The 13,650-nt window shown below is 35.2% G+C and overlaps 1 protein-coding gene across 9 annotated transcripts in view; it reads right to left on the minus strand.

Moving 5' to 3' along the window:
* Window positions 1-13,650, minus strand: part of bcar3 (BCAR3 adaptor protein, NSP family member) — a 146,677-nt gene that overhangs the window by 5,740 nt on the left and 127,287 nt on the right. For all 9 annotated transcript variants that reach the window (XM_068223007.2, XM_005166886.6, XM_021478295.3 and 6 more), the window contains 6 exons: window positions 11,015-11,454; window positions 8,465-8,565; window positions 4,691-5,394; window positions 2,233-2,348; window positions 1,656-1,827; window positions 1,424-1,535 (listed from right to left, as the gene is read on the minus strand). In XM_068223007.2, coding sequence (XP_068079108.1) covers window positions 1,424-1,535; window positions 1,656-1,827; window positions 2,233-2,348; window positions 4,691-5,394; window positions 8,465-8,565; window positions 11,015-11,454 — 1,645 coding nt within the window. The remainder of the gene's footprint in view (window positions 1-1,423; window positions 1,536-1,655; window positions 1,828-2,232; window positions 2,349-4,690; window positions 5,395-8,464; window positions 8,566-11,014; window positions 11,455-13,650) is intronic.

Below are 13,650 nucleotides of genomic sequence, written 5' to 3' on the forward strand. Positions count from 1 at the left end.
TGAACTTCATAAGGTTATTTTATTAATCATCGTGGTCTGAAAGTTCTGCATTCTTTACAATGTGAAGGGTCCAACATTAACAGTTGTTTGTATAAATAAGTGTGTAATCTGGTTATTTATTTGGTTGCACTCAAAGGAAAAAAATGTAAATGACCTCATCTATACTCGGCCGCATGTGGTTCTATACCTTTGAGTTTCATCTGCTGAACGCAAAATAAAAGAAGATATTCTGAATATTGCTGATACTCATCGACTTTTATAGCTAGAAAAAATTACTATGGAAGTCAATGGGTACCAGCAACCAGGATTTTCTATATATCATCGTTTGTGTTCAACAAAAGAAAGAAACTCAAATAGGTTCAAAGCAACTGAAGGATAAGAAAAGATGGCAGAATTAAAAAAATTTAGGCAAGCTATTCCTTTTAAAACAACATTTCAGTGTGTGAATTTAGATGCTTCTCTCTGACAAAAGTCTTGTCGTTGATCCCAGTTGTAAGAGCAACAAATCATAACTTGACTTCTAGTTGATCATTTAGAAAAGTGGCAGAAGGTAGATTTTTCAGATGAATCATCTGTCGAACTGATCAAATCATCACACACTGCAGAAGACCTATTGAAACCCATATGGACCCAAGATTCTAACAGAAATCAGTCAAGTTTGGTGAAGGAAAATGGTTTGGTGTCACATTCATTAACAAGAGATCTGCAGAGTGGATGGCAACATCAACTGCCTAAGGTATCAAGACATTTGTGCTGCCCAATTACATTACAAACCAAAGAAAAGGGCAAATTCTTCAGCAAGATAGCTCTCCTCATACTTCAGCCTCCACAATCAAAGTTCCTGAAAGCAAAGAAGGTCAGGGTGCTCAAGGATTGACCAGCCCAGTCACCAGATATGAACATTATTGAGCATGTCTGGTGTAAGATGAAGGAGGCATTGAAGATTAATCCAAAGAATCTTGATGAACTCTGGAAGTCCTGCAAGAATGCTTTCTTTGCCGTTTCAGATGACTTTATTAATAAGTTATTTGAGTCATTGCAGAGATGTATGGATGCAGTCCTCCAAGCTCATGGGAGTCATACACGATATTAATTCTTTTTTCACTGCAGCATGACTTTATATTCTATACTGTACATTATTTCTGTGAAGTGGCAATACTTTTGTCTAAGCAAAGTCAGTCCTTACTGTCCTAATTACAGTAAATAAGTAAAAATCAAGGCATGATCATATTTTATTTTGCTAAAATAAGTGTAATCTAGAGGCCTTTGCCTTTCATATCAGCCACTTCTGATACCAAATGATCAACTAGAAGTCTAAATTATTTTTGTTCCTAAAACTTGGCTAGGCAACAAGACTTTTGTCAGGTGGTGTAAGAGAACTAAAATGAGGCATTTTAAACATGCTCTTTTGTCAAATACTCACCACCTCCTTCATAGAGTCCTTTGTAGAACGGTTTTAAAGATTTCTCATAAATGATGGCAGTCTGTGTATATTTCCTCCGCAAGCTAGTCCATGTGTGATCCAGTCTGGTAATCTGTTCATACAAGACACATCACAGTTTAAAAGCCTCCATATGACCACATGCAGAGGGGTAAAAAAAAAATCGGTAGTGTAAGTTAATAGAAAGTGGCAGATAGAAGGAGCCTCTGGGTACCTGAGGCATGTCCAGTGCTTTCATTATGGAGGAAAAGGCATAAAGATCCCCCATGGAGTCTTTGAGCTCCAGAGCCACCAGAATGATCCGGTTTAGTGTGGCTGCTCGCTCCTCCAGACTTCCTGTACACCCCAGGATGTCCACAGCCACTCCGATCGCCATAGTGTTATGCCTGTTAGAGAAGATCCAGCCATGCATGTTTAATGTCTTTGGACACTGCAGATTGCCGTCTGTGGTCATTAATGTAGAAAATGGAGGGTATTTCGGAAATTTGTTTTCAGGACATGCAAGAAGTTAGTGGCTTTTTTAGTTTTCAATTGTTTTTATTTAGTTTTTTATTGCTAAACTGGTCCTTGGTTATGTCTGAAATTTAAGTCAAAGGCTAGCAGTCGTTCCAGCGTCAATAAAACATATACAGCAAAAAATCCTGTCAATCTATTATGTTTAAACCAAATTATAAATGATAAATCCAGAAAAAAATTCCATTTTCATAGCTGTATGTCATACACAATGCTTTATTTCTTTAAGAAAGATGTCTGTAGTGAGCCATCATGACGTGTTGACTGCATCTGTTTACCTCTCTATGAGGTCCAGCCTCAGCTGTCGTCCATGAGGAAGGGTCACCAGCTCCAGCCCGGAGCTCACACCCATCTGACCTTTCACCTCCTCAGAAACATTCAGTATCCTGGCAACCTGTAACACAAAGACACAGCATTAGCATTAAAGGTTGTATCATCCCTAATCAACAGTAGTAAAGCAGTGATTGCATAGAGTCTACTTTGTTTTGTTTTTTGTTCATAATGTTGTCCTGTGACTGATTTAATGAAACGGCTTAAGATGTAATTCCCAAATACACAGACAAACACTCTGAAGCCTCTTTCATAAGCAGAAGGCAATGTGGAGAGTCACGTGTGCCTTTATAAAATTGGATTCGTCCACTTTTAGCCACTGCACGACTGTGCTCTGGTCCTCTGGTTGGCTGGAAGAACCAGTCTCTAACCTGAAGAATAGGCTGAGTCATATAATGAGACTAATTACAGAGCGGTTGCTCATGATTGTATTCAGCAAGTGGGTGTGGGGGGGCAAGCCCTAATTCTGTTTCATCTTGACTTTTCTCCTTTTGTTGTTCTATGTTTGGTTTCCTTTTTTAAATTTTGCTTCCATTTTATTGAAATCAAAAGCTATCTGATGTACAGTCTAGTATCCGTTCTGTGGTTAATATTATATTAGCTGATATGTGAAGAATAGCTGATGACGGGCCATTAAGTTATTAATAATATTAGTGAAACACCTTGGGTGTGTGTGTTTTTCATTATTTAATCAAGCAGGGTCAATTATTCCGCTTATACTATGATTACCACACCTAAAGACACTGTTCAGATATTTTATTTTAAAGGGCACCTATTTTACCCCTTTTTCCAGATTTAAGAGAAGTGTTTTGTGTCTCCAGAATGTGTCTGTAAAATTTCAGTTTAAAATACTTATCAGATGATTTATTATAGCTTTTAGAAAATTGGAATTTTCTGCTCTGAACACTATGTATCTGTTTTTGTTGCCTGTGCCTTTAATCCTAGTTCCCACGTGCCTCTCAGAGTGTCTCAATCTTTGCATCGGCTACATCAGATAAACAGCACAGTGACAGACATGAAGGGAGATCTCATGTAATGTTTGGGAGATATACTACAGTAAGATCTTTCCCAATGATTATTTGATGTATTTGTTGTGGCGTTAATTCAAGCCTTTCTGCAATGATGAGTCGTTATAAAGTTCACACATAGTTTAACTTTGCACTGTTTTTGCACAGCAAATGTAACAGGATACATGTTATTATCCACTGCTGTATGAATATCCGTTATGTTAATGTAGAAAATAAACCTGATTTAACGTCCACAATCCAGGATTTAAGTGTCTTCTTTTATAATTGGACTGACATGTGGCTGTGATGATGAATTGCATCGATTTTACCGTCTTTATTACAAACATGCACTGTTTTAAAAAAACAAGATCGCATTTGATGATTGATTTAATGTCAGAAAATTTTTAAAAGAGACTTATTGTCTTTATATCATGACAATATGACTGTGACATTATATCTACACACAGTTCTGTCCAAACAGCTTCCAAAAAATGATTTTCATCATAGGTGCCTTTTAAGACATCTGTCAGATTTTTTTTTTATTTTATTTCCACACATCTCATCGAAAGCTTTAATTTTTTTTTTTTTTTCATTTGACTTGAAAGTTGTGGGCTGTGAAATAACTTAAATAATTCAGCGTAGTTGCAGGGAACCGTAATGTGGTCCAGAAGCAAAAGAGTGCAGAATACCCTAACCTGATTTCAACAAGTAGGACATGTTCCTGGATTAACATCTACTGTATGTTGATCCTGGAACAACATTTCAAACAGCCTATCAGAATTAAGAGATATGTTTACTGTTTATGTCTAGTTTAGGCTTATGGTTAGGTTTATGCACTTCTACATGAGTATTGGGAATAATTTACAGTTATGGTTGGGTAAGTGGTATGGTTATGTATGAATTGCATTTTCCCACAAAATTGATGTTCCAGGATCAACATATTAATCCAGGATCGCATTGTACCTGGGAAAATCATGATGTGCTGCAGGATATTAGAATGTTCATCGGCCAACTAGAATCAAGCATTCCATGCAAGTACAGTAGTCAACATTTGAAGTCAATATAAATCATGTCAAAATTGTACTAGGAAAAGAATAGATGTAGTTTTAGGACAAGTTTGACGAAAGGTAATGATCCATATCAAATGCTGACTACTGTATATATTCCATATAAGCCCCGTAGTAAAAGAGCTTTTAATGTGGCTGTTTGTAAAGTGTACACTAGCATTTAAGACATGCAAGTAATTAAACCTTTAATAAACTATGAATGAGCAGGAATTAAAAATCAGCAATAGTATATTTATAAAGGATTCTTTAGTCATTTGGCAATAATACAGGATGCATATTAAGTAGCTAATAAACTTTGACTTCATATTGCCTCCAGGGATGATGAAGATTACCTGACAGTCTGCTTGCAGGATGTGTTTGGCGATGGTCTTTGGATCCTGACTGACCAGCAGTTCTTTGGCTTTCTTCAGCACCGTCATCTCCAGAGGCTTGTTCTCCTTAGGCAGCAGCCTGAAGTTGACATTTGCAGGTCTGAACGCTGATTCAGTTTCAAACACAGGTTTTTGGAAAGCTTTCTTGCCGTTCTGTTCTTTATCCGCATCCTCTTCGGTGTCTTCCTCGCTGTCGTTGTCTAAGGCCTCAATGGCGTTGTGGTAGGAGCTGCGGTCTAGTTTAATGCTGCCGTCTGTCTTTAGCCTCTCCACATATCCATTAGCCTGTAAGCTGTTCATCTTTTCCCAGTCAGCAGGGCTGCATGGACTCAGTTCACAGTAGCTCATTTCTGGACTGCCTGACTGCTGCTGCTGGAGTGAAGGTCTGTGCTTGTGGGGCTTGACTGGAGGGACAGGTGGGACGACAAGGGTTTTCAGGGCTGGGATGCACGGTACTCTTACTGTGGGGACCTTGCTGGGTTTAGGGGGTGGTTTGGGACACAGCTGGCTGTCAGAGCCGCGGATGGCCTCACCAGGCAGAGTGTCAAAGGCCATTCTGCGTGGCACTGTGGGACTCAGTGCTGGCTCGCTTCCCGTTCGAAAAACCGGAGATTTGGGGCACGGCTGGTGCTCCATATGCTGAACCTGAGCCTGCGGCCTGGAGCCTGAAAACAGAAGGATGTGTTCAATAATTCATCTCATCACTCTTTTGATCAAATTGTACAATAAAGTCCATGATAATAATCAAGAGTGGATTTAACCAAAAAGCAAGGTAAGCAACCGCTTAGAGACCCCCAAATAAATACCTAGAATTATACCTATAAATTATTTATATAACATTGTTTTCTATCGTAATTTGTATGGTGAGGGTCTGAAATTTTTCATTTGAATGTAATCATTACATCTGCGCAAATGTGTCACCCACCCCCAATCATGGACCGGTCAAATCAGAAAAGATTTAGTTTTACAAACAAAATACTTCATTTATTATTTTTAGTTACATTTTTCAATCATTCAATTTTTAGTTATGACTTCAAATTAAAAGGTTTTACAAGATGTTACAAAATGCTTTACATGTTATTATTATTTTGCATTAAGATAAAATGTAGAAAAGGAGACCGAGTGATATAAGAAAAAAAAACTGCAAAATAAATGAAAGTACAAAACGTGCGTTTTAGAACTTTAGGAATAGTTGGAATTGCTTAGGGCACCCAAATCACTAAATCCGTCCCTGGAATAATAATTTGATGATGAGCTGTTAAATTATTAGAATTTAAGTAAAATATACCTCAGCTGTGCAATTTGTTTAAGTTTTCTCATAATTCAAGAGTAGAGCAGAGTTAGTTATTCCACTTGGAATGGTTCCCACACTTAAAGACACTGTTAAGATGTCGAACATTTGTTAGATTCTTGACCTCAGCCAGTTCCAGTGTGTAGTTTCTTACACATTTCAACCAAATCCTTGTTTTTTTTTTCAAAAAAGTTTTTTTTGTTTATTATTACTATTATAATTATTATTATTTATACATTCATCCATGGTCTAGCAGCATGTACCTACAGTATAACTGTATTTCAGCTTAGCAACCATCTAAAATGGTTCTTTCAAGGAATCCGGTCTCTGAGCCCTTCCTTTCTGAGAGCCAACTATGCTCTGATTGGTCAGATGGATCATAATGTTGGGTCCCAATCGGTTTCAGGCTGCATTTAGGCACTGCTACTGTTTTAAAAGTAAGGGTTTGGCACCAGCATAAAAAACAACAATACACAACGCTTTTCATAAAGCAATCCTCATGGAAAAAAAACTGCAATTACTGACTCAGATCACAATCAGTTCTTTCTTTTGGAAGACAATATCTCCCTTTTATTGTCCACTTTGATCTTTGAAACTTTGAAGACCTTTTGAATTCACAGACAGTCATGTTTCACACATTACTTGAAAGGATAAATCCCAAAAAAAGCTTAAAAGAGATTTTAACAATACAATTAAACAATATGTTTAAGGCTTATTATAATATCAGTAAGATATATACAGTTTAAGTCAGCATTATTAGCCCCCCCCCCCCCATATATATTTTGATAGAACATAATTTATATAATTCTGTTTAACGGAAATATTTTTAAAACAATTTTCTAATAGTTTCAATAACTCATTTCTAATAACTGATTTATTTTATCTTTGTCATGATGACAGTAAATAATATTTTACCACATATTTTCCAACATACAAGTATGCACCCTAAAGTGACATTTAAAGGCTTAACTAGGTTAATAAGGTTAACTAGGCAGGTAATGGTAATTAGGCAAGTCACTGTATAACGATAGTTTATTCTGCAGGGCCCAGTTTTTCAACAGTAATCCAGTGGGATTTTGGATCACGGATTGGATCAAATCTTGGAAATGGGATTTTCAAAAGTAACAGGAATTTTGTATTAAGATCAGACCACGTAATTCAATCTTACATTGGATTTAAATCAAACCTGCCCTTTGGGTTATGTAAAACTTTGAACTCAAATTGGGATCTATTTGACACAAAAAAACAGGATTATCCTCATCCCATCACAAGGGTGGATTCAGTTTCGACTTTTTTTGAACCAAATAAAATAAAAAAGGTTTTGTTTTTTAAGTAAATGATCACAAACTTAATGGTTACTTATGATATATAAATTCTGTCATATTTAAAGTCTATATAAAGCATGTCACATCTAATGCGGTACGGTAAACAAAAACAGCAAAACAATATTAAAGCAGTATTGTATTAGAACACTACTGTAAACAATGTTATATCCTTGTTGATTGCAGTGTTTCTGTTTCTTACCATTAAACAAACAATGGCTGTTTGTGGCCACTGGTACTTTGCCTACCTGTTGTTTATTGCTAAGAGAGTAGGCTACACAATTGATTCCATTTGAGGCTTCTTTAAAACTGTTATAAAAGTAAGATGGATCAGTAAATCCTGGATAGCAAAACATGGGATTTTCAAATCTGATCTAAATAAATGTATGTGAAAACTGGGCCCTGATGTTTGAAATAAAATATTGCTAATAAGAGCGCTAATAATATTGATCTTAAAATGTTTTTCAAACAAATAAAACTGCTTTTATTTTAGCCAAAATAAGACAAATAAGACTTTTTTACTTATAGGAAATACTGTGAAAGATTCCTTGCTCTGTTAAAAAATAATTTGGGAAATATTTGGAAAGAAATCAAATAAGGGCTAGTAATGACTTCAACTGTATATAAAAGTATTTCTGGACTTGACATGAAAAAAAATCACACTGTTTTTTTTTTCATTATTTCACAGACTATCTGTTGTAAATGGATTAAGAAAGATGGAAGCTGCCGATCTGAAGTTTTCTATTGGCATTCTGCACGGCAAAGCAGATTCAGCTCTCTGTTTTCTGACATGGACAGCAAAACTGCGTTTTTCACATAACCATATTTATTCTACTGACGCAGGCATAAATTATCTCCATCTCCGCTTTCATTCTTTGCCACAGAGTTTCTTCCACAAAACATTTTATTTTTGCATTTCAATCCCACGTCTCATTTCACACGTTTAACGTTCAGTAACCCGAAGTGAATTTCAAAGGCGGGAACGTCAGCTTGACTTTGAGAATCGTTTTCACTTTGGCTGAGAGCGAATGCGAGGAAGATGAGTGGTTTTCAGGGCTGTCAGATGTGTGTATCAGCGGCGTGACGGGGAATCAAGGCGGATGAGAGCTGACAGGAACTCACCGATAGGGAGGAAGCTCTCCGACTGATGGGTCTTCAGCGGCCGTCTCCTCTCCTGAACGTGGTTTAGACATGCTGGTTGACTTCCACATTTATCCTTGTTGCTGTGAAGGAGAAAGACAAGTTATTTAGTTTCTTCTCTAGAAGTCTTTTAGGCTGGTATTAAGTTTACACCACTTTTAATTGCATTCATTCTGCTGGGCTTCTTGTGGCGTGACATGAATTTTTCAAAGTATAAATTCCATAAAGTCTCTCAGTTAGTGTGAGGGCATCCAGTCTGCGCTATCGTTTTTTAAAATCTGCACAGTGGTGAGCTGTTTTGACACATTGTTTCTAGAAGTTTTATGCTGAATTTGACATTGTTTCCAAAAGTTTTATGCTGAATTGTCACGAAGGAGGTTTTCACTTACTTTATGCATTTTAATGCTTAAAAGCTGTCGTTATTGTGGATCTGTCACACTGCAGGCCAGGGCTAATTAAATAAGCGGTTCAGCATAAATAATGTTTTTCAATTATTTGGACAGGTTGAACTTGTTCCCTTCCAAATATAAACTGTACTGTCAATGATTTCTTAGAGACTACCATTGAGAAATGTCCACCATTGAGAAGAGTCACTCCACAGTAATTGGTATAAAAAATTTTAATTTTATTGCCTGCCATTTTCAAAGTTGCCCTCAATTATGAGAAGCGGAATTGCTTGAATAACAGAACTGTTTATATATATATATATATATATATATATATATATATATATATATATATATATATATATATATATATATATATATATATATATATATATATATAGGCATGCAACTAACAGATCAAAAACCAAAAAAAAAACATATATATATATATATATTTTATATTATTTCTATATATGTAATTTTCTCTATTCAGATTTGACCTGTATATGAAGCAGATTTGCTTAAATAACACAACAGTTGTTTTTTATAATTAAACTTTTTAAAGAGTACACACTTTTTGTAATCACATTAGCACCAAGCTTTGAAAGTCAAATTGTTGAATGAAAGGTTAGATATATGAAATGATCATTTTTTTGTATTTTATGATTATTATTTTAATCTGCTGAATTGTGCATTACAAAATACACATTTCTGAACATTCTGAACATGCTAAATAATGCAGTTTGAGAACTAGAATCTTATATAAAAATCTAAAGCATAAATACATATATTTTGATTTCATATATATAAAACATACAGTATGTCCTATAATCAACATATATTTCAAAACATTGCAAATGGCAGATTACAGATTCTTTTCAACCACTGGAATAAAATAAATATTTTGTATTAGACATTTAAAATTATAGCTAATGTGACTAATATACAGTTGAAGTCAGAATTATTAGCCCCCCTTTGATTTTTTTTTTTTCTTTTTTAAATATTTCTCAAATGATGTTTAACAGAGCAAGGAAATTTTCACAGTATGTCTGACAATATTCTTTCTTCTAAAGAAAGTCTAATTTGCTTTATTTCGGCTTGAATAATAGCAATTTAAAATTTGTAAAACATTTTAAGATCAAAATGATTAGCCCCTTTAAGCTATATAAGTTTTTCGATAGTCTACAGAACAAACCATCATTATAAGATAACTTGCCTAATTACCCTAACCTGCCTAGTTAACCTAGTTAAGGTTTTAAATGTCACATATAGAAGTGTCTTGAAACATATCTAGTCAAATATGATTTACTGTCATCATGGCAAAGATAAAATAAATCAGTTATTAGAAATGAGTTATTAAAACTTATTTTTATAACAGTTTTTAATAAAATCTTTATTCCGTTAAAACAGAAATTGGGGGAAAAAATTAAAAGGGGAGGTAATAATTCTGACTTCAACTGTAAATTGTAAGTTTTTCATGTTTTTTTTTTAAAGAAAATTATTCTGTTTATCAAGGCGGCATTTATTAAATAAAAAGAAAATTTGTTAAATTCTAAAATATTTATAAAAATCTTAAATAACTGCTTTCTTATTCTTGCTTTTATTATTATTACCATCAATAATTATAACAACAACAACAACAACAGTGTGATTTCTAAAGGATCATGTGACTAAAGACTAAAGTAATGAAGCTGAAAATTCATCATTAAATCACAGCAATAAATGATTAAATGAAATGATAAACTTCTTTTGAACAGTTATTTTATAGTGCAATAATATTTCACAATGTTACAATTTGTACTGTATTTATGCTGAAATAAATGCAGTCTTGGTAAGCAGGAGAAGCTTATTTTACAACATTTAAAAATCCTACTGACCAAAACTTTCCACTAGTGGTGTATACATGATATATGTGAAATTTTAATATGAACTTGAATGTCATTCATGTCATTTCAATTTGTAATAATGAAAGATTTCTATATGGAATCAGTTGTAAGTAGTTTTAAATCCCATGACGAATAAATTAATTAATCCTTCTCTATTTTTCCAACATGTGTGTGTCATTCAGAAGCCTTCCAGAGTATTTGTTCTTGGCGGTAAAGCATGAATAATAGTGTAAAGTGCCATAAGCTGGCGTTTCGCTGACCTGAGGAGGTTTCCACGGCTGAGGGTGTGATCCTGACCGTGTCCATTCATGATATTCAGACTCAGCCGTTTGGACGTCAGGCTCTTTCTCTCCAGATATCCTGCCTCTACACGTATAGATCCCACTCCATATTTCTCCTCCAGGCACCTCAGAGGCAGAGCTCTGTTGATCGGCTGGAAGATAATCGCTCCGATGACCTCAGAGACCGGCTCACGGTTGCCCACGTAATATCGCACCAGTGCGGGGATGCTATCGAATCCCTCCTTCTCAAACAGGTACTGAACCCGTGAGTAGGCCTCGTTCATGGCTACGACCCGCTTGTTGATTTTGAAGTGTTGAGGGCTGTTCTTCCACTGACAGGTCAGAACGTAGTTGCCAGGGCTGGACAGAGAGTCCCGGATCAGAAAATCTCCATCTCGCTGGACCAGGTTTTCAGCCACCTATAACACAGATATTTGCTGTTTTTCATGTTTATTTTTTTCAGGTCATTTAGATTTAAGAGTTTTACATGTCAGATCATGGTAGGCAATAGATTGCATCAACATTTTAAGGTCCTGAGCATTCTACAGGTTATATATGACCATGGGCCACACCTCATAGGTATATTTGTAGAATAGGCAATAGTGCAGGGAGAAAAAAAAAAAAAAAATATATATATATATATATATATATATATATAAGTCTTGTTGCCTATGCAAGTTTTAGCATCAAGATCGCAGGCCCTTTATAATGTCTATGGGGGCCCGCTAAATGTATGGGCTCTTAGAATCGTCCTAACTGGAATCGACGACAATACTTTTGTCAGGTAGTTTATCCAGACAAAAATCATTACAACATAAAATTAAGCAACATTTTGGTTTTCTTATCATAAATATATCAAAACTTGCATCACTAAGTACTTAATTTGGTCAACTTCAAAGGCAATTGTCTGACAGGACAAAAACAAAGAGATTAAAAACAAAAAGTTAAGAGAATTAAAAAATATGCAAATTGACAAATGTATGTACAGGTATATTACAATACTGTATGTATATTATGTGCAAATTGAAATGTAGTGTTTTTAAGTTAACCCGATTATAATTAAGTAGCCAACAATGTGTTTTTCCCCTTCATGGAAAGATAGATTTTTGCACCTTTCACACACATTTTGAGCTTGTATACACATTAACCTGCTTTTTGTTGGTCTTTTGAAGGGTGCATGTGTGACATGAACAGATCCTTACTGCAGATTTAAGCACAGGAAGAGGTAATGTTTGCAGGTAATATATAGAGAAAGCTCAGGTGCTTTCCTGGCATGACATATTTACAATGATGATGTTTTCATCTCATGGAATAGAAGTATTAGCTTTCAATAGGCTTTATTGTGAATAATCTCTGTGTTCCATGCTTGTAAAAATGCTCATCAACTGCTATCATGGTGTCTTTCAACTAGAATAACCCAACAGTTTTTCTCAAAATGTTTCTAGCTTTAAGCTCGGTCTTTATGCAGGACAAACTCAAATATTGGAGAAAGTGCTTTGTCTACTCGTAAAGGTTTATTTGTCTTTGTACAAATGAAACAGTCTAATCAGATTGTGTACACATCTCCAGAGAACACTGTAGAACTACTTTTATGACAGTGACACATGATGTGACCTAGATTTTGTTTTGTTTAGTGGATCACCAGTGCATTAAATCAGAATGATGGACAACATGTTAGCTTTTTGGAAGATGTAAAGAATAGTAATGAATCAATATGTAAACTACTAGATATCAAGGAACAAATGGGTTTTTCATTCAAATTATTTTCTTGATTTGTCATGTAAATTGGTATTTCTCATCCATGTTCCTGGAGGACCGTCAGCACTGCATGTTTTGGATGTCTCCTTTGTCTGTCACACACATTACAAGTCTTTCAGTCTGTTAAGGTTCTGATAAGAAATAAACACACATAAACTGATCAAGACCCATGAGATTTGGGCAGATTTTGAGTCGTTAACAGATTGTTTTTTGCAGTTTTAATACATATCCTTATTCTTTTCAATAATACACCTTCACAGTTTTTTTTATGAGAATAAAGTAATTATATGGCATTGTTTGTTTCATATTACTTCCCACTATGTGTTTGTGAGGAGATCAAACAGTAATAAATCAAGTTTAGCATGTGTGTTTAGAGAAGTGGAGCAGCAGTGGCACCAGGAAAATAGTCATTAAGTCTGATTACAATCACAGTGTTTATGACACAGTAGTTCTGCTAAACAGCTTTTCTCACACTGTAAAAATGCTTTTCTTACATTTAGTCTTGATTCTAGTTCAAGAAGCAATTTCAAGACAATTAAAAGTATGGATTTTTTTTTAAAAAGTCAAAATTATTTTTTTTTTCTTCTTAAAACAAGCAAATTAAATAAATAACTCTGCCTTTGAAGTAAGTAAAATAAGGACTAGACCCAGGGACGTTCTTGCTGTGAGGCAACAGTGCTAACTGCTGGGCCACCGTGTCACCCATCTAGGAAAAAAGGAGGATCAGGGGTGGAAGGGGGGATTCTTCAAAATGAAGATTGCTGTTATATGGAACTTAGGGTATTTATAGGGGCTTAGGAAACGTCTGATTGGTGAATAATAAATTGAATAATGCAGGACCAGCCGCAGGCAATCAT

Source organism: Danio rerio, chromosome 8, assembly GCF_049306965.1.
Source record: "Danio rerio strain Tuebingen ecotype United States chromosome 8, GRCz12tu, whole genome shotgun sequence".
Lineage (NCBI taxonomy): Eukaryota > Metazoa > Chordata > Actinopteri > Cypriniformes > Danionidae > Danio > Danio rerio.